At 54.0% G+C, this 26,456-nt stretch overlaps 1 protein-coding gene across 4 annotated transcripts in view; it reads left to right on the forward strand.

Annotated features, from left to right (window-relative positions):
- The first annotated feature begins 762 nt into the window (after positions 1 to 762).
- Positions 763 to 26,456, forward strand: part of FGD2 (FYVE, RhoGEF and PH domain containing 2) — a 29,767-nt gene continuing 4,073 nt past the window's right edge. The window contains exons 1-16 of one of the 4 annotated variants that reach the window (XM_030315401.1): positions 764 to 983; positions 4,213 to 4,444; positions 6,204 to 6,284; positions 7,436 to 7,584; positions 8,822 to 8,978; positions 9,194 to 9,332; positions 10,109 to 10,167; positions 10,432 to 10,578; positions 11,257 to 11,349; positions 17,722 to 17,801; positions 17,886 to 17,916; positions 18,602 to 18,694; positions 19,446 to 19,577; positions 22,542 to 22,688; positions 23,829 to 23,975; positions 24,313 to 24,767. In XM_030315401.1, the coding sequence (XP_030171261.1) occupies positions 916 to 983; positions 4,213 to 4,444; positions 6,204 to 6,284; positions 7,436 to 7,584; positions 8,822 to 8,978; positions 9,194 to 9,332; positions 10,109 to 10,167; positions 10,432 to 10,578; positions 11,257 to 11,349; positions 17,722 to 17,801; positions 17,886 to 17,916; positions 18,602 to 18,694; positions 19,446 to 19,577; positions 22,542 to 22,688; positions 23,829 to 23,975; positions 24,313 to 24,528 (1,971 nt within the window). In that variant the 5' untranslated portion in view covers positions 764 to 915 and the 3' untranslated portion in view covers positions 24,529 to 24,767. The other 3 variants (XM_030315402.1, XM_030315404.1, XM_030315403.1) reach the window with 3 other exon arrangements.

The raw sequence follows: 26,456 nt of genomic DNA on the forward strand, positions 1-26,456 counted from the left end.
GACAGGGAAGTCTGAGGAGGACACGGCAAGAACGTGATCATCCGGGTTCTCAACCAAATCTTTGCTGGAATTGTAGGCCACTCATCTTTGCTTTGGAAATCTGACTACTTTTGCGTTCTTACTGGGTGACTTTGGGCAAGTTACTTAATCTCTCTGATCCTCAGGGTTTGTTTTTTGTTTTTGTTTTTGTTTTCTGTAAAATAGGGATAGTAATAGGACCTACCTCATAAGGCTATTGTGGGATTAAATGAGAAAATACTTGTACAGCACTAAAAAGAGTGCCTGAGTTAGCTGTTATTATCTGAGTTTCAGGGAGGAAGCCTCGCTCCCCTGGGGCAAGGAGGTGGAGACAGCAGTCATTAAAAGACTGAGACCCAGTAGAGAGGTGAGAACAGCACTGTACCCCTCCCTGCTAGCCCTTAACAGGTTTGTGATCTATTTTTAATTAAAAAAAAAAAAAAGCTCTTTCCTCACAGCAGTGAGCAGGTCAGATGCAGAAAAGAAGCTGCTGAGAAAGCCCCAAGTAAATCCATTGGGCCTTATGAGAAAGTGTGGTTGGCCAAGCTCAGCCAAGGGCTGGCTCCAGAAACTACCTCTGGACCCCACTGCCCCCTGGGGGTGGCCTCTGGAATGGGGTCTACAGGAGTGAAAGGTCAGACCCTGGGTGGGTAGGCAGGGCCTGAGTGGGCTCCTCCCTCTAGAGGAAGCAAGGGCCTTTCCCCTTTGGGGCTGTGGCTCTGGGACCACTTCCTCCTTCTTACTCTGAAGCTGGGAGCAGGCCTCTTGAGCCCTCTGGAGCACATTCCAGGATGCCTTAGCCCATCTGTGACCCCGGGTGGGGGTGGCTGAGGGTGCCGTTGGAGGCCACCTTCTCTGCTTCAGGGGTAGTTGAGGACCACCCTGGAGGTCTGCAGAATGGAGCAAGAGAGTAAGGAGAAGCTGGCATCTGTGTCCAGTCTGGTGACTGTGTTTGAGAACAGCAGGTATGGGGTGGAGGGGGGTGGGAAGGGTCGCCAGGGCGGACTGGTGGCCTCCTTTTAGCTCCTCTGCCCACCCTGGGCCCCCCTCTGCCCACTGCCAGGCCCTGGAGCACATGTTCTGCCAGTCTTCAGGCTGAGGATCAAGGCCAGGACTGCCCTGGGGCCTCACAGCAAGCAGTTCTCTCTCTGGGCCCTTCCTGGACACCTCCTCCTGTCTGGGCAGTGCCTGGGTTCGTCACAGCAGCAGGCAGTGTCATTGGGCACCAGGAACTGGGCAGCAGTGAGAGTGTGTGTGTATATTTTTTAATGTTTATTTACTTATTTTGAGACAGAGAGAGAGAGAGAGCACACGTGCATGCAAATGGGGTAGGGGCAGAAATAGACAGAGAGAATCCCAAGCAGGCTCTGTGCTGTGAGCATCAAGACTGACCCAGGGCTTGATCTCACGAACTGTGAGATCATGATCTGAGCCGAAACCAAGAGTCGAATGCTTATCCAACTGAACCACCCAGGCGCCCCAAGAGTGCGTATATTGATACGTTGGGGAGAGTCCAGATGTGTGTAGTTATGAGCGAGCGTGGGCGGACCAAACAGTGTTTGGGCTGCAGGACTCCACCCATTGGAAAGAATAGCTAATACTTATCAAGCACTTACTCCTTATAAGTAGGACAACCATATAATTTATCATTCAACTCAGGGTACAATTAAAACTGAAAGTGGATGCCATTCAATTTTTTTGGCAGAAGGGAGAGGGCAATAGGAAAAGCTGAGCCTGTATCAGGCAAACCAGGATGTATCATCAGCCTACCTTTGGGGCATTTTTCTATGTGATTTTTGTTACTTAATTCATTTAATTATCTAACAGCCTCCTGAGAGTAGTTCTGTTTCTATTCCCATCTTATAGATGAGACAATGGGTGCACAGAGAGGCAAGGGGGCTTAAAAAGCTTTAAGTTCATGGGTAGGGGCTTCCATTTGAAGGAAAAAAAAAACTGGGCCAGATGTGTGGAGGTCATTGGAGGCCCTGGCAGCGGTGGTGGTGATGGTGTGTGTGTCTGTGAGTGTGTCTGTGTGTGACATTAGTCTACTCTGCCGGCATTCCTTAAGCCCAGACTGTGCGAGGGAGGGTTGTAGGTCCCTCTGGAAATAGACTCTAAGATAGAAATTTGCTTCCGGGGATAGTTTTGGGAATAACACCTGTTGGGGCGAGGGATACAGCATAGGGAGAAGTTGAACTGTGTGCACTTGAAATAGAAGCCTCAGGCTGTCCCAAGTCGCTCTGAAGCTGAGATGTCCCTCAAGTCGTTCTAACTGAGGCAAAGGGATGGGTCTTTATACCTCCACATGGGCTAGTCATTGGATGTGGACTTGACCTGAGATGAGGCAGTTGTCTTCCAGGGAGGGCAATTCCCAGTCGGCCACCATACCACCAACAACTGGGGAGAAGAGCTCCTCAGTCCTGAAGGGGGCGTGGTTGGTACAACACAGCATCACACAGGAACTGTAGCAGACACAGGAGCCGAAAGACTGATCCCTGCTGGGATGATTTTCGTCTTTGGATGCCAAGCTCATGAAATTACTATGATGCCAAGTCATAGACAATAGATATCCTGAGTGAAGCCTAGATTCTGAGTGCTGAGGGCACTCAGAGCAGACGAAGACTTCTGTGGCCTTCTAGGTGGATGTGGCACAGATGTGGACCTAGAAGGGCAATTCAGCTTCCTGAGCCAGGGACCTTACCCTGACTCTCCCAGAGTCCTCTGCCAAGCACGTTCTGTTCAGCACCAAGGACAGCTCCAGGCACTGCCTTCCTGGACCCCCACCCCCACCCCCTGCTCCCTTCTGTGTGGGGAGAGAGCACCACCTCACTCAACATGCCAGGCATGCTCAGTGGAGATCCTCAGCAGGTGTGTGGTGCCCAGGCCACACCGGGCAAGAGGAGGCAGCCCTCAGACCAGAGTGGGGTCAGAGGAGGTCTTGTCTGCAGGGTGAGAGTCACCTCTTATCATGTGAGAGGCCCTGTGCCAGCAGCCTTGGCTTTGGCTTTCTTGTGAGGTCTTCCAGCCCCTTAGCTGATCTGAAACTGAGGGGGGAAGAGGAAACAGAAGGTGGCCTGGCGCACTTGGAGGGAAATGCAAGTGCTGAAATGCAAGGGAAATGCAAAAGCTGAAACCAAATGTAGAACAGAAAGCCTGAGGCCCAGCTGTTTCTGCGGGTTGAGGAACCAGGCACTGAGGTGCCAGAGAAGGGTGGAGGAGCCCATGAGGAGCCACTGGGGACCGGGTTCCAATCCTCTCTGCCACCAGCTAGCTGAGTGACTTGGGGCAGACATGTTGACCCGCTGGACCTGTTTCTTCTCCACCCAGATGGGGAGGGGCAGTTTAGGGATCAGATGCCTGATCTGAACTCCACCTTTGCCACCCCCTCGCTGCAAGTTACTTACGCTGCAAGTTACTCTCTGTACCTCAGTTTCCTTAGCTGCAAAGCTGGGGTAATGAAAACCTGTCTCAGAGTTTTGGAGATTTTGTACCTGTCTGGTCCTCCATTGCCCAGACTAGCTGTCTCATCGCAAGCCTTTCCATACTAAAGGGAATGAGCACAACCCAAACCGTGGGCTATAACTCAGTGAAGGTTACTAAATACTTTAGCTGGCCTGTAGACCCTGCACTCAAAGATACCCTTCAAAGGCCCATCCCGGGAGGAACAGGGAATTGCTGCCAGACTGGCTTCCCCCCACCCTCCACCCACCCACTAGAGGTGTGGAAGGCACGGCTCCCATTGCAAAGTCCCAGCTTTAGCAGTCCTGCCCTCCCTTTAGAGTGTTCCATGGCTCCCTCCTTCTCTCCTAAGATTTTAGGGCCTTTCCTGCTGCAGAGACTTAACATTAAAACAGACACGAGGTGTACAAGTGAGGGTGACCTGTGGCCACCTAAAAAACACTATATGCAGAAAGAGGGGTTCCTCCTGGCATTTTAAACAGGGAAGTACGTAGTTTCCCAGAAAACAAAACAAGTCTACGCTGACTCATTTTGAAAACTGGAGTTCCCTCCAAGAAGATGTTGGAAAGGAAGTGGATGTTTTACTTAGCAAACTCCTCCTGAGTGCCAGGCACTCAGGGGCCTCTTCACACCTGTGATGTGCATTGATCACTCCTAAATCCCTGACCAGGGAAGTGCTAGTCTTCTTCCTACTTTGCAGACAGGAAACTCTCAGATCTGTTCTGTTCATTTCAGGACTCCAGGAGCAGCAATCAAAGTCTCCAAACTGGAGGCTGAACGTCACCTCCCCGGGTACAGCCTTACCCCGTCTGCAGAACCATGGAAGGAGTCCCACGTTGGGGAGAGCCTGGGGTCTGAGCCCAGGACAGTCAGCAGGAGGTACCTGAACTCCCTGAAGAACAAGCTGTCCAGTGGAGCCTGGAGGAAATCTTGCCAGCCAGAGATCCACCCTGGGCCAGGGACGCAGGTGCCTGAGGGCTGGAGCGGATGTGGGGAGCTGGGGGACCCCTCCACGGACCTCCCTGCAAATTCTCTCCCAGCCCAAACCAGCACTTCTCCAAGCAGGCGTCTTATGTCACCAGAAATCAGTTGAAAGCTAGATTCTACTCCCTTAACAGCCTTTGATTACATGCCTACAGTTCACCCCATTGTTCCATTGTTTCACATTCCCTTCACCGTAGGAGTTTTTTAGGCAAAGACATTGAAACTCAGATGGCTTAGGGGTGCCTGGGTGGCTCAGTCAGATGAGCATCCAATTCTTGACTTTGGCTCAGGTCATGTTCCAGCGTCGTGGGATCGAGCCCTGCACCGGGCTCCAAGCTGAGCATAGTAGAGCCTGCTTAAGATTCTCTCTCTCTCTACCCCCCCTCCCAACTCTCTGTCTCTAAAAGAAAAAAACAAATAGCCCCATAAAACTCAGACGGCTTAAAAACTTGTCCAAGGCCACACAGCTTGTGTGAACCTGGCATCCTTCCCTGGAGCGGCCTCAGTTTACCCACCGCAAGAGGCAATAATCCCCAACTAGAGATAGAGATTAGTGCTGATCCTACCCTTAGACTGATCCTGGACAGGTCACCTCCCTTTTCTGCATTTCAGCTTCCTTGTCTGTGGAGTTCAAGGGCTAGGCTGCGTGGTACTGTGTCCCCCGGGAGCCAGACTGCCAGTGATCACACCCCAGCTCTTCTGCTTCCTGTGTGACCTTGGGCAAAGCACTGTAGCTTCTTTGTGCCTGTTTCCTCCTTTATAAAATGGGAATGGCGATCACAGTAGTATGTTGCGGTTACCAGTTGCTGCGTAACAAGCACCCCAAAATGTGGTGGCCGAATACGATTTATTATTTCTCACAGTTTTGTGGATTGACCAGAACGTATGGATGGTTTTTCTATTGGTCTCACTTGGGGTTTGTCTTAGTCAGGTTGGGCCGACAAAATACCACAGACTGGGTGACTTAACAGAAATATATTTCCTTGCGATTCTGGAGACCAGAAGTCCCAAACCAAGGTGCTGGCAGGGTTGGTTTCTGGCAAAGCCTCTCGCCTTGGCTTATAGATGGCCATCTTCTCACTGTGTCCTCATGCACATAGTCTCCTAGTGTCTGTCCCTCCTCTTATAAGGACACCTAATCCAATTGGATTAGGACCTTACCCTTATGACTTTATTTAACCATGATTATCTCCTCAAAGGCCTTATCTCCAAATACAGTCATATTAGCAGTTATGGCTTCAACATATGGATTTAGGGAGGGGAGCACAATTCAGTCCATAAGAGGGTCTCTCACATGGCTGCGGTCTGATGGTGGCCGGGGCTGGAATGCCCAAGATAGCTCAACTCTCAAGCCTGGTGCCTGGGCAGGGACAGTGGAAGGCTGGATTCAGCTGCGGTGCTGGCATTGCTGGGCCTTTGGCTCTCTCTATGTAGTCTCTGGGCCTCAACGTGGCCTCTCTATCAGCCAGACCTCCAGAAGTGGTGGTTCATGGCTCCCAAGAAGCTTCCAGGCCTCTTAAGCCTTAGACCCAGAACTGGCACAACCTCACTCCTGCCCCATCCTTTGTTAAAGCGACCCCAGCGCCGGCCCAGATGCATTGTGGGAGGGCATGAGTGTCAGGAGGTGGGCGCTCACTGGGGCATCTTTGGAGACTACATTGGGGTCCCCAACAGAGGAGACCAAAAACTGTGTCTCTCCTTCTCCTCCTGTTCAAACCCCCCCCGGCCCCCCTCCCCCACAGATGCCAGAGGAAAAGAGAATCGTCCAGGAACTACTGGAGACAGAGAAGGCCTATGTGGCACGCCTCCATCTGCTAGACCAGGTCAGTGGCCAGAATACCACCTCATCCTGCCCTGAGCCCCAGCACCCAGGTCTCCTCACCCCGCCCCTGCTCTGCCTCCTGTACACCTCACCAGAGCTGAGAGGTAGGGCCTGGGATTTGATTCTAGGGCGTTCAGTCCCCGTTGGCCGAAGTTAGGGCAGAAATCAGGAAGTAGCATTAATGCCACTTGCCATTTCACCCCCAGCGCTGGGGCTGGCCTCACGTGTAGCAGAGTGCACACATCCTTCCAGTCCCCATGCCTCATCTGTCACCCCAATGCTCGACACCCTCACCATTATTATCCCTTCACCCTTTCTTTCTTTTTTTTTTTTAATTTTTTTTTTAATGTTTATTTATTTTTGAGACAGAGAGAGACACAGCATGAGCAGGGAAGGGGCAGAGAGAGAGGGAGACACGGAATGTGAAGCAGGCTCTGGGCTCTGAGCTGTCAGCACACAGCCCAATGTGGGGCTCGAACTCACGAGCTGTGAGATCGTGACCTGAGCCGAAGTTGGACGCTCAACCGACTGAGCCACCCAGGCGCCCCCCTTCACCCTTTCTTAAGAGGGTTAAATATTTGGAAATCAGGAGGAGGATCTTTTTTTTTTTTTTTTACTTTTTTAAAACTTATTTTGAGAGAGATAGAGCGCAAGGGGGGGGGAGGGGTAGAAAGAGGGGGGGGGGGAGAAAGGATCCCAGGCAGGCTCCGTGCTATCAGCGCAGAGCCGGATGTGGGGCTCAAGCTCACGAACCGTGAGACCGTGACCTCAGCTGAAGTCAAGAGTCAGACGCTCGACTGACTGAGCCACCCAGGCGCCCCAGGAGCAGGATCTTTAGCGTGGTGAAGTTCAAGACCTTGACAGATGCAAGATGGACCCATCTCTGACACTCACCAGCTGCCAGCCTCTCTGACCAAGTGTGTCTGAGTCTGGAGGCCTTCATTTGCCCATCTGTAAAATGGCCAGAATACAACCCTCCCTATCTCTTCCTGAGGTTGTTTCGAGGATGATGGGAGACGGAAGAGGTGAAAGCATTCAGTAACCTAGGTGGGGGGGGCCCTAAATCCCCTGGGCTGTGCTTGTCTCCCCCTGGGCTGCTGTGTGGGTGGCTCTTCTCTGCCACAGGCCCAGTGACCGCAGTGGCCGTTCCAGGTGTTCTTCCAGGAGCTGCTGAGGGAGGCCCGCAGCAGCAAGGCCTTCCCCGAGGACGTGGTGAGGCTCATCTTCTCCAACATCTCCTCCATCTACCAGTTCCACGCGCAGTTCTTCCTCCCGGAGCTGCAGTGGCGGCTGGACGACTGGTGAGGTCCCCCACGGAGCCCTGAGGCCCCCTGACCGCTGCCGCAGCCATGCTGCGTGGCCATGGCAGTCTCCTCCTCTGGGCTCGGTCTGTGTCTGTCCTCAGAGTAAGGGGCTTGGACAGATGAGTGCTGAGGGGCTGTGTGTGTGTGTGTGTGTGTGTTCTGGGGAAGGGGATAGATCAGGTCCTTGCTAGGCTGAGTGACTTAGGAGGCAGTGGAAATAGCCCTCGCTGACTGAGGGCTTCCTACATGCCCGGCCTTGGGCTTCACACCTATTAATGTTACTATTACTCCTCTAATTTGCAAATCAGCCCGCTACGTGATCATGGTTACGCAAGAAACTGTCTTCGTTTTCAGAGGTGACCACTGTAGCGTTTGGTGATGAAATTACTCGCTGTATACATTTTGCCGAAGCAATGCCATGACGTCCGGCATGTCTTTTAAAATTCTTCAGCAGAGGGGCACCTGGGTGGCTCAGTTGGTTAAGCGTCCGACTTCAGCTCAGGTCACTATCTCGCGGTCCGTGAGTTCGAGCCCCGCGTTGGGCTCTGGGCTGATGGCTCAGAGCCTGGAGCCTGCTTCCGATTCTGTGTCTCCCTCTCTCTCTGCCCCTGCCCCATTCATGCTGTGTCTCTCTCTGTCTCAAAAATAAATAAAACGGTGGGAAAAGGAAGGGACAGTGAGGGTAGGTGGCCTGTCCAAGAACACACAGCTAGAGTAAATGGAACAGTTAGGAATCAAACTCAGGGAGGCCAGCTCCAGATCTCGGCCCCTCACCGCTCTGCTCTAACAGTCCCTGGGCTGACCTTCGGGCCTTACCACAGGATGACCCTGGATCCGTTCTTATCTCCTGAGCCTCAATTTCCTCATCTCTAAGATGGACCAGTGACCATCTCTTGCAGAGTTAAATGAGATGAGACATGTGGCATGTTTTGAGCAGTGCTTAGCATGTGGCCCTCGCTGCTGTCACGTCGGAGGCCTTGAGTGGTTACTGGATACGTGTTGTGGGCCCAACACTATGCTAGGTCTTTGGGGTGGAAGAGAATAGCATCTGCCCTCCAGGGCTCAAGGTCTAAGGGAGGTTGGACCGTACACGTTTGGGCGAATGCCTACACCCAGAGGTGCAGTGGAAAGACTGTTACGGGGAGTTCAGAGAGCCTGGCCTAACCTGACCCTGCCTGAAGTCAAGAGAGGAGGTCCTCAGGCTGAAGGCAGTACCTAGGTGGCCCTCTTGCAGGACAGCCACCCCCCGCATCGGCGACGTGATCCAGAAACTGGCCCCGTTCCTGAAGATGTACAGTGAGTATGTCAAGAACTTTGAGAGAGCCGCCGAGCTTCTGGCCACCTGGACTGACAAGTCTGCACCCTTCCAGGAGGTGATCACCCGCATCCAGGTGAGGTTCGGTGAGGGGCGGGACAGAGCCTGCATTGCCACCCCCAGTGTGCACGGGCTCAGTCTCCCTGAGTGACTCTGGCCACCTCCAGGCTCAGCTGTTTGCACACGCTCCGGCATTAGCCTGCCCTGCCCACGCCCGCGGCCCTTGGGGCAGCCTGCCCCCACCTCCTCTGTTCTCGCCTCCACTCTTCCTCTCCCCATCTCTTCCCCAAGAGCAGCGAGGCCTCCGGCAGCCTGACTCTGCAACACCACATGCTGGAACCTGTGCAGAGAATCCCACGCTACGAGCTGCTGCTCAAGGAATACATCCAGAAGCTGCCAGCCCAGGCCCCAGACCGGGCAGATGCTCAGAGTGAGGACACCCCTCCCCCCCAGAAATCCAGGGAGCTGGGGAGGCCTGAGCGACTCCCATTTATTTATTGAACACCTGCTAACATGCTTGGAATGACTATCAGCTATCAGGCACTTCTTAGACATTATCTCTACCATTAACCTTTTTTTGGTAGACATCAGGCCAAGAGAGATCAAGTGACTTGCCCAAGGTCACACAGCCAGAAAGGGGCAGGGGTGGCATTTTTTTTTTAATTTTTTTAACGTTTTTTATTTATTTTTGAGACAGAGAGAGAAAGAGCACAAGCAGGGGTGGGGCAGAGAGAGAGAGAGCAAGACACAGAATCCAAAGCAGGCTCCAGGCTCTGAGCTGTCAGCACAGAGCCCAACGCGGGGCCCAAACCCACAAACCGTGAGATCATGACCTGAGCCAAAGTTGGACGCTCAACCGACTGAGCCACCCAGGCGCCCCCAGGGGTGGCATCTGAAGCTATGCCTGTATTATGCCAAAACCCATGGTCTTTCCAAAGCACCCTCTGGGTCTGGCTTGGTTTGGCCAGCAATGAGAGTCACAGACGCCTAAGCCCTGTCTTCAGTGGCGTCCAGTCTCTCCACTCTGGGTGGGAAATGGCCCCCATGATCCAAACATCTCATGTGCCAGGCTAAACAGTCAAGGCTGCTCCTATGGTTACTCATGGCAGTCCCCCTAGGCCACTTTGTTAAGCCTCAAGGACTTCCTGCCTCAGCCCCCAGCCCCAAATTTTCAGGAGATAACGCTGGCCCTGCGTCCCCCTTCAGAAGCGCTCGACATGATCTTCTCAGCCGCTCAGCACTCCAACTCAGCCATCACTGAGATGGTGAGCTGCCGGCCCTCGTGGGTGGGGGTGGGCGTGGGGCCCTGTACTGCAGGCCTCCGCGGGGGCCCTGTACCTCCTCCCTGCAGCTCTCAGCCTCCCCCAGCCCACCCAGGTCTCTATCTGCTCATCCCCTGATCCTACCCCATGACACCTGGCCCGCTGCTGTCCTCCCCTTCACATCCTGTCCCTGTCCACACAAGGCAAACCTTCCAGAAGCAGGTGGGCCCTGCCCGGCTTTGGCTGAGGGTGCACCCCCTGTCCCAGGAGCGGCTACAGGACCTGTGGGAAGTGTACCAGCGCCTGGGCCTCGAGGACGACATAGTAGACCCCTCCAACACGTTGCTCCGTGAAGGCCCTGTCCTCAAGATCTCCTTTCGCCGCAGCGACCCCATGGAGCGCTACCTTTTCTTGGTAGGGGATGCTGGGGGACCCATCCCGCATGGGGAGGGAAGTCCGGGGGCCACACTGCCCCAGGTCCTGCCTGCCTGGTGTCTACCTGGCACCTCAGGAGAAACAGGGAAGAGCCCGCCTCTCTGTCCTTCCCTGATTTGGCATCCAGGTGATTTGGGACAGGTCCCTTGCTGCCTCTAGGCCTCAGGGATTTCCGACTGAGGGGTTTCCCAGACAGGCCCTGGGAAGCAACAGAGTCAGATTTTGAACCCAGACTGTTTGGCTCCCAACTCTGAGGTGTTAATTTGTGCTCTAGGGAATGCGTAGCAGGAAGGAATTAGGTTACTGTTAAGAACTGCCCAGATTTGCACTGAAGAAGCCAGGGGGTCTCCTGGAAATCTGGAAACTGGTCCTGCCCAGAGGTCTGGAGGAGGGAGCCCTCGCCACCCTGAGCCCCCATTAGAAAGTCCTTGTGAGTTTGATGCCCACAGATATGGCGGCCCTTCAGTGACAGTCCTAGGTGGATTAGGGGCCAGACCACCCCTTCATCATCACACCTGTGACTCCCGTGAGTAGCCCAGAGTGTGGCGAGAGGAGAGGGAGACACAGTGGTGCCCCGCCTACCCCCAGGGAAGCCCCGCCCTACCACCCTTCCTGCCCCACCACTGCGCACGCGCTCACCGTTTGTGTCTCCTGCAGTTCAACAACATGCTGCTGTACTGTGTGCCCAAGGTCATCCAGGTGGGCGCCCACTTCCAGGTGAGGACCCGCATCGACGTGGCCGGGATGAAGGTGAGTGAGAGGCACCCCAACCACCGTCAGGCTTCATCCCAGAGGTGGATTGAGTATGGGGAGTAGCGGGAGGGACCACGCTGCGTTCTCAACCCAGGAACCCTAATCTGGTAGGTCCTGGGCCACCGTGGAGGTGGAAAAGTTTGGGGTTGGAGGTCTCCCCTGTGGGCTCCCGTAGGCCTGGCCCACTCTTTGGGGCAGTGCCCCCCCACCCCGTCCTGGCCTCGCTCTGCTTTCCCTACCCTCTACAACAGTGCTTTGAAAACTTTAACACATGCAAGAGTCCCCTGGGAGTGTTGTTAAAATGCAGGTCCGGATTTAGTAGGTCCGGGGCGGGGCCCAAGATTCGGCATCACCCCCGGGTGATGCTTCTGCTGCACGTCCGCAGGCCGGATTTGGAGTTGTAAGGGTCTACACTGTCAGCTCAGCTGCTGGATCGTGTCATGTCCCCATCCAGAGGTGGCCACAAATGAGCGAGGAGGGCAGCCCATAACATTGCCCCATGGATTGGGCGCTGCATCATCCCATCAGATTCTCCCGGGATCCCTGCAGTGTAGGGACTGTTATTTTCCCTTGCAATTTTGATTTTTCCTTTTAAAAATCACACTTTTGTTACTTAAAAATATAGATAACACACATTCCAGGGGCCCCCGGGTGGCTCAGTTGGTTAAGTGCCGGACTCCGTGTCGGGCTCAGCGCTGGGCATGGAGCCTGCTTGAGCTTTTCTCTCTCCTTTTCCCTCTGCTCCTCCCCCCATCTCAAAAAAAAAAAGATTGTTAAAATTTTTTTTTTAAAAAAGATAATACAGGGGTATCTGGGTGGCTCACTCAGTTGAGTGTCCGATTTCAGCTCAGGTCGTGATCTCACAGCTCGTGAGTTCGAGCCCCGTGTCGGGCTCTGTGCTGACAGGTCGGAGCCTGGAGCCTGTTTCAGATTCTGTGCCTCCCTCTCTCTGCCCCTCCCCTACTCATGCTGTCTCTTTCTCTCAACAATAAAATAAACATTAAAAAAAATTTTTTTTAAAAGATAATACATATTCCAAAATCAAATATAAAAAATATATACAGTGAAAAGTCTCCTCCCCACTCCATCCTCTAGTACCCCTTCCTAGAGACAGTCTTTCCTTCTTTTTTTTAATCTAAAAATTTTATATAAAAATGTTTTAATGTTTATTTATTGGGAGAGGGAGAGTGTGTGTGGGCATGAGCGGGGGAGGGGGAGAGAGAGGGAGAGAGAATCCTAAGCAGGCTCTATGCTGTCAGCACACAGCCTGACACGGGGCTCTATCTCTGGAACCGTGAGATCATGACCCGAGCCGAAATCAAGAGTGGGACGCTTAACCGACTGAGCCGCCCAGGCGCCCCTAGATAGCCTTTGCTTCTTATGAGGCCTCCCAGAGGCAGTTGTTACCTACACAAACTAATAACATGTTTATTACTGCTTTTTCACTTTTGTTTCGCATAACCAGTGAAACTGTTTTTCATAGACACCGTCCTGCACTTTGCTTTTTTTTTTTTTAACATTTATTCATTTTTAAGAGAGAGAACGGAGCATGAGCAGGGGAGGGGCAGGGGCAGAGAGAGAGGGAGACAGAATCCAAAGCAGACTCCGGGCTCTGAGCTGTCGGCACAGAGCCCGACGCGGGGCTCGAACTCACTGACCGAGAGATCATGACCTGAGCCGAAGTCGGACGCTCAACCGACTGAGCCACCCAGGCGTCCCCTGCACTTTGCTTTTTTAACTAACTGCTAACTCTGGTGATTGATGCACGTGAGTAAGATACCAGCTTCCTCACCCTCCGTGTAGCCACAGAGTATCCCAGTGTGTGGAAAGTACTGGAATTTGTTGGTTCAGCCAACCCACCGCTGAGGGACCTTTAGATCGTTTTCAGTGAATTAACCAATGAATTAACTACGTACGAGACTGCGTGTGAATATATCTGTAGTTAATCCCATTTAAAAAAAATTAAGGAATAAACCATGGTCCATCTAGACAATGGAATATTATTCAGTGATAAAAAGAAATAAGCTCTCAGGCCATGAAAAGACGTGCAAGAAACTTAAATGCATTTTGCCAAGTGAAAGAAGCCAGTTTGAAAAGGCTACGTGACATTCTGGAAAAGACAAAAGATCAGTGGTTTCCAGGGGTGGAAAGGAAAGGATAAGCAGGTGGAGCACAGAGGATTTTAAGGGCAGTGAAAAACTACTTTGTATGATACAATATGATACATGCCATTACATATTTGTCCAAACCCACAGAAGGTACTACACCAAGAGTAAATCCTAATGGAAACTATGGGCTTTGGGTGACAGTGCTGTGTCAACGTAGGTTCATCAGTTCTAACACATGTGCCGCTCTGGTGGGGGTGTTGATAATGGAGAGGCTCTGTGTGTGGGGGCGCAGGGGGTATATGGGAAATCTCTGTATCTTTCTCTCAATTTTGCTGTGAAGCTCCAACTGCTCTAAAAAAAATTAAAAGTCTTTGAAAAGAAAACCAAGGCCCAGAAAGGTTATATTTTGCTTGGGGGTCACACAGCAAATCCTGGTCTGAGCGATCAAACCAGGTATAGCCGCGGCCAGAGCCCCTGTACCTAATCACCATACTGGACTGCCTCCTGTTAAGGCTTCAACTCGGAGGGGCAAACTTATGCTGAATCGCAGGCGTAGTGGAGTAAGTGGTGGGGGAACCTTCTTGACAACTCCTCTCTGATCACTCCTGAGTCCCGGAGCGTCCTGAGGGCTGGGGCTGGGAGAAGCAGAGGTCAGGTCCGGCCTGTCCTGGTACCCTTCCATTTCTCCATCTCTTACCCCTATCACCACCTCCCTGTCCTCTCCCAGGACCTGTCCTAGGAGGGAGGTTCAGGTAGCAGTTGAGCCAGGACCGTCCGTCCTCTGGAGAACCCCTGGGCCTCAGAGAGCCCTCAGCAGGAGGGCCTTGCCCTTGCTCCCGACTAGGCTTGCCTGGCATTTGGGGCCCAGTCAAGGGGCCTGGAAATGAGTGCAGCCTGAGAGGGTAATGAAAGCCAGTAGAGGGACCTGGGCAGCCTGTGGGGATTCCAGCCCACTCCCTGTGCCTGAGTTGACTGAGGTCTTTTATGAATGCAGCCCCTCACCCTGGGACATCCAGCTTCCCTTCCTCAGTCTTCAGAATGTCCCAGAGGCCGGGGTGTGTGTGCAGGCTTGTATGTCTGGGAGCCTTGGTGAGGGAGACTGAGAAAGGCATGTTTAAGGAGAATAACAGACAGACAGAAGTGGAGACAGGCGGCCTTGTCTCAGGGCTGGCAGAGACCCAGGCATAGAAAAAGAGAGGCAGAGATTGACAGAGAGAAAAGCCAAGAAATAGAGAGGCCGAAACAGAGTCATAAAGAGAATATACACGGAGAGAGGACTGAGAGCGTCAGACCCTTAGAGAATGTGTTGAGGGGTCAGTATGTGCCGGGTTCCTGGTGCCTACCAGTCCCACCGAGTACGTTCCCTGCACAGTGTGTCTGATGTTCCATTGGCCACACAGCACTTTCTCTTGAATGGTTCAGGCAGGGCAGGCACAGAGCTATCCGCCTGTCCACTTCTGTGCAGGAACCATTTTCTGAGTCTGAAGTCTAAAGGCAGTTCTGGCCTTTGATCACCATGATGGTTCCCACCGGTCTATGACCCCCTCGCCTCCTCCCTTCTGGATATTGGGGAGGCCTAGTTCTCACCAGCTGATTCTCCCCAAGGTCTGAGTTGGTCCTAATGTTGTGCTGTCCTGCACGAGGCCAGCCTGGGGAGAAGGAAGGGATAAAGGCACACACATACCCAGAGTCTCCATGTACAACTGTGCAGGTTGGGCACCGCACCAGCATACCTCCCCTAAGATGAGCAAATCTCATCTGGATTGTCTATTTACAGTTCTTACTTCTAAGTTTTTATTTATTTATTTTTGAGAGAGAGATGGGGGAGGGGGTGACAGAGATAGAGGGAGAGAGAGAGAAAATCCTAAGCAGGCCAAACGCTGCCGGCACAGAGCTCGATCTCACAAACCTCAAGATCATAACCTGAGCCGAAATCGAGAGTCTGGGGCTCAACTGACCGAGCCACTCAGGTGCTCCTTTAGTTACAATTCTTATTGTCCGGCAGATGGCAGTCAAGCGACTTGTTCCAACAAAACCTCAACATTATGCCAGTTTGCCAACAGATGTCAGTAAAGCGTTTTGAAGAAGGGGTGTCTTTTTCTAATTAGCACAAAGGCACCGTAGGGGCTAGCAGGGGCCTGAACCGGCCCAGACCTGGGGAGTGGTTGACACTGGACACAGCAGAGCCTGGGAACTGGCCTCCAGAAGCTTCCATCCTGCCCCTCTGCAGAGGGGATCCTGGAGGCTCAGGCCAGGAGCTCCCCTCGGTTCCCCTTTTCCTACTAAAAGCATCATATTTCTTTTTAGCTCTGGATCCCAAACCTTAGATTTCTCTTTTTTTCCCCCTCTCCCCTCTCTCTCCATTAGTCATGGAGTCTTGCCAGATTTCCCGATATTGTCCCCCAGGGAGGAACGTTCTCTCTTCCCAGGTGCAGGCAGGCCCCTCGTCCCCTTGCACACAGCTGCGGGAGGGGCTTTCTCCGACACCTCTCCAACAGCTGCTCTAGGTATAAACCCTCGGAGCCTCCCCATTGCCAAGAGTTTGAGTCCAAACCACATCAGGCCCCTCCTAGAGGGAACAGACTGATTCTGTGGGCCTGAAGGTGAAGGAGACCTAACGTGGGGCAGGATGTACCCAGGGTCACTGTTCTCCAGGATGCGGCGGGCCACCCTGAAAGTGGGCAAAAGCCTGGTCACCACATGGCTGGGAGCCAGCAGAGAGTCTCGAGTGTCAGTGGAACAACAAAGTTCTGCCACACTAGGGCTCTTGTCTATGTCTTAGTTTCCCTTTGTGACTCTCTCTCTCCACACTGCCTGGAAGAGGTCTGTGCTTGTAAGACTCTGGGAGTGGCGTGGAAATAGATGTTCTTGCCCCTTGGGGGCCAAAAACCTGAATGTGAATCCTCATTCTACCCTGTAGATGCCGTGTGAGCTCAGGCAGGTCTCCTGCCCTCTCTGAGTCTCCATCTCCATATCTCCTAAAGGAGGGTGATAACATCTCTCTCTCTCCCAAGATTGCTGTGAAGATTTTCTTTAAGTTCCTATTACAGGCATTTTTGAGCCAAGAAAGTAGTACAATGAACCCCTGTACGCTCATCACCCGGTTTCAACAGTTGTCAACCCCAAACCAGCCTTGTTTCCTCAGGAGTCTCCTTCCTAATCCGCTTTCCACTGGATTATTTAAGAGCAAATCTCAGATGCATAATCATTTCACCTATAAGCACAGTACGTGTCTGCAAGAGAAAGGACTGTCTTTTTTTTTTGCCATAAAAGGTGACAACGGTACTGTTATCACATCTGGCAAATGAATAATAATTATTTAATAATATTAAGATCCTTTGGTTTTCCTTGACTGTCTCATAAATGTATTCTCACTGCTGATCTGTTTGAATCGTTTGTGATATGTTTCTGACATCCCTTCTAATCCATCACACATCCCTTTCCTCTTTTTTCTCCTTTGTTAATTGAAGAAACCAGCTCATTCCCTGGGAGCGTTTTGGGTAGTCTGGATTTTGCCGACTGCACCCCTGTGGTGTCATCAACGTGTCCCGCGGTCCCCCATATTTCCTGTAAACTGGCAGAGAGCCTAGAGGCCTGACCAGATTCAGCTATGCAAGACTCTCGCTGCCTGTCGCTGTCCTGGAGAGGCGTGTAGAGGCTAAGTGCTAGGGTGGATCAGTGGGTTCAGCAGTTGTGCGAATAAAAAGGGAACAGGTGTGGAGAAGCCCTGAGCTCAGTGGCCGGGACATAGTCAGCGCTGTCTGACTGGCAGCCTTCACAATGACTTGGACCTGTGGGGTTCTGGGACAAGGGGACAGTGAAAGGCAGTAGAAGTGGGGGGTCTGTTGGGTTCTATGAATTGGGCAACCAATGTCTTCCTTCACTGTGTGGGGTAGAGGGTCTTGTTCTAGGCTTTAGGTTTGCTCTTGAAAAAGCTGTGTCCCCAAACCCAATTTATGACCCAATTTGCGTTTCTGGTGAGTCCCTTGTGAGGAACTGTCACTCCCACCTCACACTGGGCCAACTTAGCCGCGGCTAAAATTCCAGGAGCCTTGACACCCCGTGTTCTCAGAGTGCAGCCTGGCTGCGGGTGCCTTTGCTTGGTTCCGCGGGTGTAGGGAGGCTTTGGACAAGGTTGCGATGCCCGACCCTCGATTTTGAACCGTCCCTTGGGCACAATCCGCCTCCATCCACGCCGCGGTGTCTGGGGGGCAGGGGCTGACAAACCTGAGCGAATCCTCTCCCTCCCAATGCCGAGCAGGTGCGGGAGCTGACCGATGCGGAGTTCCCCCACTCCTTCCTGGTGTCCGGGAAGCAGCGCACCTTGGAGCTACAAGCGCGGTAGGCGGGGAGGGGGTGGGGGGATGGGCCCGGCGGGAAAACTGGGAGGGGCTCCTCTCAACACCGTGTTCACTTTCCGAGCAGGTCCCAGGAGGAAATGATTTCCTGGATGCAGGTATCGGAACGATCCAGGGCCCCTAGGATTCTGACCCCACACTACCCACCCAGGCTGAGGGGGAGGGTGGGGTGTGCGTGTACACGTTCATGGTGGGGGGGCAGGTGTGTGTGTGTGTGTGTGTGTGTGTGTGTGTGCGCGCGCGCATGCCCAGCTGCTCCCTGTGCTTCTTCAGGAGTCGGTCTGTGGTAGTTTGAAATCAGATCTGGGGGGCGCCTGGGTGGCTCAGTCGGTTAAGCGTCCGACTTCAGCTCAGGTCACGATCTCGCGGTCCGTGAGTTCGAGCCCCGCGTCGGGCTCTGGGCTGATGGCTCGGAGCCTGGAGCCTGCTTCCGATTCTGTGTCTCCCTCTCTCTCTGCTCCTGCCCCGTTCATGCTCTGTCTCTCTCTGTCTCAAAAATAAATAAAACGTTAAAAAAAAATTAAAAAAAAAAAAGAAATCAGATCTGGGTTCAAATCTTCCCTTTCCCTGCCTACCTGGGTGGCCTTGGGTAAGTCACTTAATGTCCTCAGTTTTCACATCTGTCACCTGGGGCTAACAGTCTCTCCTCCCTTGAGTCAGCCAGTGTGTGCTGAGAATCCAGTGCCTTTCAGCAATGTCTGTTGGCGGTGTGGATGGATGGACAGATGAGCAAGCCCTCCCTGCCCCCCCCCCCCCACCCAACCACCTCCCGTGCCCCCTCAGGCCTGCCAAGCAGCCATTGACCAAGTTGAGAAGCGGAACGAAACCTTCAAGGCTGCGGTCCAGGGCCCGGAGGGAGACACCCAGGAGCAGGAGGTAAGTGAAGCCTTTGCATATCCCTCACTGGAGCCACCAGCCTCACACACGCTTATTCCCTCACTTTGCTCTGCCCAGCCCGGCTCGGAGGGCAGGGGAGTGTCACGCACCAGGAGTGATTCAAAGGGACCAGGGAAAGCCCACCCACCCCAAACATCAGAGACTCAGTGCCAAAGGTTCTCCCATTAGCAAAAAATTCCTTTGGGAGCCTCTATATGCCACTATCCCTAGGAAGGATTTCACATCTACGCAGCTCGGGCTGTCGGGTGGTACAGGTCTGGGTTGAACGTGCCTGAGGAATGTAAGACCAAGGGAAGGTGGGGGGTGGGGGGAGAGGGAGAGTGTCTGTGACTTGATTTCTAATCTGAGTTCTGAACTCTGGCTTCCTGGGTGTCTTTGCTGAGTCCCTTGACCTCTCTGGGCCTCAGTTTCCTCACCTGTCAAAGGGGAGTAATAGTGACTGACCTAGCATATAGTCTGTCAGTTCGGTCAGCTTCATGTGGAAGCTGCTGGGAAGCACAGCACACGCGACCCCTGCCACGAGCAGGTGGCCAGAGGGCCCCAGGGCGAGGCCAGAAGGGGGTCACGAGCAGGTGGCCAGAGGGCCCCAGGGCGAGGCCAGAAGGGGGTCACGAGCAGGTGGCCAGAGGGCCCCAGGGAGAGGCCAGAAGGGGGTCACGAGCAGGTGGCCAGAGGGTCCCAGGGAGAGGCCAGAAGGGGGTCACGGAGTGCCCACCCTACTGCCCAACAGCTGCAGTCTGAGGAGCTGGGCCTCCGGGCGCCACAGTGGGTCCGGGACAAGATGGTGACCATGTGCATGCGCTGCAAGGAGCCCTTCAACGCCCTGACGCGCCGCCGCCACCACTGCCGAGCCTGCGGCTACGTGAGTCGTCCCGCCATCACCCCTGCCTCCACCCGTCCCTCCTCTGCCTTCCCCTCCCTGGCCCAGGGCCCCTCTCCCCTCCCTGCCAACTCTGCGGGCTCCCACCCACGCAGCCCAGAGGCATCAGGTGCCGACTCTGAGCCAGGGATGTGAGTGTTTGGACCTCCCGGTGCCCACCCGTGGACCAGGGGCTCGTCATCCCCGTTCTGCAGATGGGGAAACGAGGCTCAGAGAGGCCAGACGATGTGCTCAAGACACTCCCCAAAGCTGGCCCTGCCAGCTCCTGTTTGTACCACCATTTCCCGAGAACCCAGACCCAGCACCGGGAAATGGGTTCCCGTTCCAGGTGGGGGGTCCACACCCCTCAGCCCCTCGCGGGCCTTGCGCCCACCACCTCATCAGCCCCATGCCTGTCTTTCCTGTCTTCTTAACCGACCCTGGCTAACTGTCCCCTCCTCTCCTGGCAAGCCCTCGGTGCTCCAGCCCCTGGTCAGTTCTGTTCCTCACCGTGCCTCAGTTTCCTCACTCGTACCGTGCGGATTGTAACACCTACCTCCAGGGTGGTGAGGACTCAACAAAGAAGGTTCAGTGCCTTCCCTCTCCTTCTCCTCCTTTCCTTCCTCAGCAGTTCAGGAGGGGCTCACTCAGAGGAGCAACCACCAGCTGATTGAGGGAGGAACGTGTCCACTCTCTTACCAGCTCCGGCAGGGTTATCAGAGACAAATTTTGCTTGGCTTTTTAAGCACCTGCTGTACTTGAGCTGTTCTCTGTTGACATCACAACCCCCTCCATTTACTCTGCAAACAGAGAAGCCCTTTACAACCTCAGTCTTTAATGACCTCCAGGGGACAGGAGACCAGCCTGGCAGGTTGGGGCCAGTCAGGGAGGTGTCCCCAAAATGTATTTAAATGGCAATTGGGACACAAAGGAAATCTCTAGGACTGGGAACACACCTGTGTTCAGATGTAAGTGACAAGTTGTATCAGAACCTAATGGACAGGATCTGGGGATTAGCTACTGTTCTTGGTGACTCACGTCTGTAAAGAAGGGTCGGGTCAATTCACACTTGCGACTTTGTAAGTACTTCCTCAAAAATTATTAAAAATAGTTAAGAAATGCAAAGAGGCACAAAGAATAACAATACCTATGTGGCACATGGAAGACATAACAATACCTTCAAGGTATATGGAAGAAAGACAACATTCTGACCAAAAAAAAAAAAAAAAATGAAATGTATAATCCTTAATTGGATTGTGGATGGGAAAAACAAAACTAGCCACAGAGGTCGTTCTGGGGAACGTCAGGGAAATTTGGTCACGAGCCATCTATAGATAGTAATATTGTATCGATGCTAAATTTCCCAAGTATGATCATGACGTTATGAATAGGCAGGAAAATGCCCTTGTTTTTAGGAGATGCCAGCTACATATTTGAGGGTGCGGTGTCATGAGGACTGTAATTTGCACTCAGACGATTCAGGGAAAAAATACATGGATAGAGAGGGAGAGATAAAGCAAATGTGGCAAAAATGTTAGCAGTTGGTGAGTGTGATGGGGGCAGTATCCTATGCTATTCTTTCAATTTGTCTGTAGGTTTGAAGTTTTTCAAAATAAAAAGCCGGTGGAGGAGACAATAAATACACACTAACTGTGTAAACACTTTAAATCTCAATAAATTAAAATACTCCCAAGGTCGTTGAAGCCCCCCCGTGTGGGACTACGTGAGAGCCCCTTGGCCCAATTTCAGCGTTTCCCTTGCCCGCACCTACCTTTGTATTCTGTGAGTCATTCTTTCAGTGGTTTGGGCGCCCAGTTTCTGTCTCCCCACCTGCCAGACGGGAATCCTGGTGAGGGTGGGGCGGACCAGGCTTTCTGTGGGTCCCTCCCGGGCCACGTGCTGTGCTGGGCACCCAGACGAGCCCCCTCATCTCTGTGTTTTGGCCCCCGCTTCCAATCCCACATCCCGGGCTCAGCGTGACACTCCAGTCTTCCTGGAAGTTACATCCCGCAGCACCCATGTTTCTCTCTGAGTCTTGTCAAGCCTCTTTCTCCTGGCCTCCCCAGCATGACCCACATTGGCCTGTCTGGGGGCTTTCTCTGGGCTGGGCTCGGGGCGGGCCCCGCTCCACAGAGTACACATGCTGGGTCTTCCTGGCAAGAACGACCAGCTCATCTTTTTTTTTTTTTTATTTTTAAGTTTTTTAATGTTCATTTATTTTTGAGAGAGAGAGACGGAGTGTGAGCAGGCGGGGTGGGGGGGCAGAGAGAGAGGGAGACACAGAATCCGAGGCAAGCTCCAGGCTCTGAGCTGTCAGCACAGAGCCCGACGCGGGGCTCGAACCCACAAACCGTGAGATCATGTGACCTGAGCTGAAGTCGGATGCTTAACTGAGCCACGCAGGTGCCCCTCAGCCCATTATTTTTCTATGAAAACATGCTTGACTCTAGGATTGAGTGGAATGCAAAATGTGCACGAATCCTAAAGCTAAACCATGGGGCTTTAAATACCTGTCCCGTATATGGAGGGCCAGCCAAGTGGCCCTCGGCAAGTCCCTTGCTGTCGGGAGGGGATGACAGCCCCAGCGCTTCCACCTGGTGGGGCGGTGGGAGAACCAGGTGAGATGCTGAGGGGAGAGAGAGCTTGGAGAAGCGATTAGGTGCAGCCGTGTGTGCAGGGAAGCCCCTGGGATTCACAGCCGCCCTTACGAAGGGGGAATCAAGAGGCACCTGCAGTGGGGGACCTGCCTTCGAGCCCCCGGCTGGGGGAGCCCAGAGCCTGAGCTCTCCCCTCCCCCATGCCGTGGCCTCCAGGCCCCGGGGCTTCTGCCAGCACAGGGGACCACCTGTCTCTGCCTCCATCCCTCTCCCGAAGCTTGCTCTGTCTTCCTCCTGTCCCTGGTTGCTCTCATGCCCCCGCCCCCCAGGCCGGGGTACAGACGCGGTCCTCCCCTGCCTCACCCCCCAGGTGGTGTGTGCCAAGTGCTCCGACTACCGGGCTGAGCTCAAATACGACGACAACAGGCCCAACAGAGTCTGCTTCCACTGCTACACCTTCCTCACCGGCAGCGTGCTCCCCGAGGACAAGGAGGACAGGAGGCGGGGCATCCTGGAGGTGAGGGCCAAGGATCTCCACCCAGCAGCCGTGTGCAGGCGCCCGCCACGTGCTGGCACCGTCCTCGGTGCAAAGGAACAAGCCAGCTGCGGTCACATTTCCCATCCTCCTCTCTGCCCCTGGGCACCCCTCCCCTTCCCCCGCAAACAGAGCTGTCACCAAACGGAAGCAACCTTTGGCTCTAGGCTGTCATCCGGACTCTCCACCTGACCTCTGGCCCCATCCAATAATCACAACGACCTCTCCGCACAGTTCCTGTCTGTATGCCCATGCCCTGCCCCGGAAGTCTCCGGAGGTGAAGAGAGCCGGTGTCTCTGATCCCATTTCACAGATGGGAAGACTGAGGCTGCAGGTCAGGGTCCCACTTCTGGAAAGAGGCAGAGTGGAAACTCCATTCTAAGTGGAGGGGACTTTAGGGACCTGTCCCATGGAGACCCAGGCCCAGAGAGGCAGCTTATCCGAGGTCACCCAGCAAGTTAGGAGCCAGCTGTCTGGCCTCTGCCACGTATGTTCTCTCTGCTGCCTTGGGGCTGGTGGAGCCACTCTCCACACCCACAGGTGCTCCCCAAGCTGCTCCCTCCCTGCCAGTCGACACCTGTGGGGCACGAGCCGCGTTCACTTCCTGCCACAATGTTCCCCAGCCCAGACACTAGCCACCACTGCCCCTCTGCCTGGTTGAAGGCCAGGTTGACATCCCACCGTCCCAGGGAAGTGGGAGAAGACCCCTTCCCCCCATTCCAGCTGAACACAGCTCCCAGGTTTCAAGGTGGTTCCCTTCCGTGGACCTCTGCCCGCTTTCCAGTTTTCCCCACTCCCTGCTCGTGCCTTCCCTGCCCGCTAGGCCACAGGCCCACTCCCTTCTCAGGCCCCCGTTCTGTTCCCTGGGGCAACTCGCAGGTGAGAAGCCCCTCCTGGCACCTGCCCCAAACTCCGGCTGGCCGGGTTTGGACCGCAGCCCTGCCACCGGCCAGCTGTGTGACCACAGGCCCGCGACGGGACCTCTCTGAGGCTCAGGGACGAGCAACCCCTCCTTACAGCGTTGCCGCAAGGCTGCGAAATAGTGATTGTCAAAGCCCCCAAACCAGCGTCTGTCACAGAGTGGGCGCTCTGTTCCCTGACAGCCTCCGTCTCTGGTTGTAGAAAGGGTCTGCGGCAGGGTCGGAGCAGAGCCTAATGTGCAGCTTCCTGCAGCTGGTCGGGGACAAGTGGGGCAAGAGCGGCCCCCGGGGTTGGTGCGTGATCCCCCAGGATGACCCCCTCGTCCTCTACATCTACGCTGCCCCTCAGGTAATGCCACCGCCCGCCTCCCAGACCTTGGCCTTCTCGCAGTTCATGTGTGTATGGGGTGGGTATTGTTGGCCCCATGTGCCCGAGGAGGAAACTGAGCCCCAGTGAGGACATGCTTCCCTCCCGTCAGGGTTAGTGGCTTTCAGAGCTGGGGCCAGACTCTGTCCAGCGAGCAGCCAGTCCTCTTCTTCCTGGATGCCCTCCCGGCAGTCCACCTGCTTCGTGGGTGTTTCGGAAGTGAGAGGTGGGGATGTGGCTATCGCCTTCAAATCGGCTGTCTGAGGCACTGGGGCTGAACAGAAAGACGGCGGCCCATGGCTCTCTCCTCCCCTCCCAGGACATGCGGGCTCACACCTCCATCCCGCTGCTGGGCTACCAGGTGACTGCTGGGACCCAGGCAGACCCCCGGCTCTTCCAGCTGCAACAGTCAGGCCAGCTCTACACTTTCAAGGCTGAAACCGAGGAGCTGAGGGACCGCTGGGTGAAGGCCATGGAGCGGGCGGCCAGCGGCTGGAGCCCCGGGAGGCCCGATGATGGGGACCTGTCTGACTGACCCACAGCTGGCCACTGTGGGTGAAGACTCTCCCCTTCAGAGTCTGGCCCAGCTCCCGGCTGACCCTGCGGCCTCTGTCATCCACGGTTCCAAGCTGATCTTTCAAATAGCTGATTTCCAGGGGCGCCTGGCTGGCTCAGTCTGTAGAGCATGCGACCCTCGATCTCGGGGGCGTAAATTTGAGCCCCATGTTGGGTGTGAGGATTACTTAAAAATATAAATAAACTTTAACAAACAAACAAACGACTGATTTGCAGTCGTCAGTGCCCAGACCGTGTGTCTTGACTTGGAATTCAGAAAACGTGGATTTGTTCCTTTGGGGAGGGGGTAACTGAGCATCCCTGTTTGCTCAAGGGCTGAGGTGGTGCTGGGGACATAGGACTTAACAGTGCTAAGACCTGGAAAGTCCCAGATAACCCAGGACTGTTGGTCACCAGTATGGTTCTCAGCCTGGGCTGTACATTAGCATCACTTGGGGACCTTTAAAAAATACCAAAGAAGGGATGCCTGGATGGTTCAGTCGGTTAAGCATCTGACTTCGGCTCAGGTCATGATCTCGTGGTTTGTGAGTCTGAGTCCCACATCAGGCTCTGTGCTGACGGCTCAGGCCTGGAGGCTGCTTCAGATTCTGTGTCTCCCTCTCTCTCTGCCCCTCCCCTGATCGTGTTCTTTCTCTCTCTCTCTCTCTCTCTCTCTGTCTCAAAAATAAATAAACATTAAGAATACATTAAAAAAAAAATCCTTAAGGAAAGAAATAAGGGAGGGAGCCACACAGGTATCAGAGGGAAGAGCATTCCGGGTGGAAGGAACAGCAAGTGCCAAGGTCCTGAGGTGGGAGCCTGCCTGGCACATGTGAAGAACAGTGAGGAGGCCAGGATGTCTGGAGCAGAGTGGGCAGGAAGGAACTAAGAGAAGACATCAGATCATAGTCAGATCATCCCTAAACTAAAGGTGAGGTCAGGGGAGGCAGATGTGGGGGCCCTCCAAGGGCTGAGTGAGATGGAGAGTCGTTAGAGGGCGGGGCATCTGATTTAACAGACTCCCCCCTGCTGCTTGTTGTGACAGACTGAATGTGGGGAGGGTGGAAACAGTTTAGAGGCTGTGACACCAACCCCCCCCCCCCCCCCCCCCGGTGAGAGAGGCGATGAGGAGGGACTGGATTCTGGATTTATTCTGAAGGTAGAGCAGAGATTCCCTCCCAGGGTGAACGTGGTAAGAGAGGCGGAAGGAGCCAAAGGTGACACTGAGTGAGACCTCTGACCTGACAGCATGGAGGACGGAGCTCCTGTTGACTGAGATCAGAAAACCGTGGAAGCGGCGGGTCAGGGAACAGCAGCACATCAGATCTCTGACGTGGACAAGTCATAGCTGAGGCACCCACTCCTGGCCACGTCCAGTGGTGGCGTGCCTGAGCCCGGGTACCAGGTCTGGACTGGGGATGTAAACGTGGGAGCTGTCAACCCAGAGATGGGGGTCAAAGTGTACATCAAACGTGAGCCACTCAGGCGGTTGAGCGTCCGACTCTTGATTTCAGCTCAGGTCATGATCTCACAGTTGGTGAGTTCGAGCCCCAAGTTGGGATCTGCGCTGACATCGCGGAACATGCTTGGGATTCTCTCTCTTACTTTCTGCCCCCCTGCTTGTGCACACATCCCCCCTCTCTCTCTCTCTCTCAAAATAAGTAAATAAACTTAAAAAAAAAAAAAAAGACTATCAAAGCATGCATGAAACGGAAGGAAGAGGTCCAAGTCCTGAGCCCTGCACATCCCAACATTTTAACCTTTTGACCTAGGTTTACAATTCTGAGAATCTACCGCAAGGAGACAGGCCAGTGCGACAAGATTCATGGACATGATTTACAATAGTTCTCCCAAACTGAGGACTACAGAAATAACCCATCCAAATGGGGAGACCTTTGCCCATAAACT

The sequence above is a fragment of the Lynx canadensis genome, chromosome B2 (genome assembly GCF_007474595.2).
Source record: "Lynx canadensis isolate LIC74 chromosome B2, mLynCan4.pri.v2, whole genome shotgun sequence".
NCBI lineage: Eukaryota > Metazoa > Chordata > Mammalia > Carnivora > Felidae > Lynx > Lynx canadensis.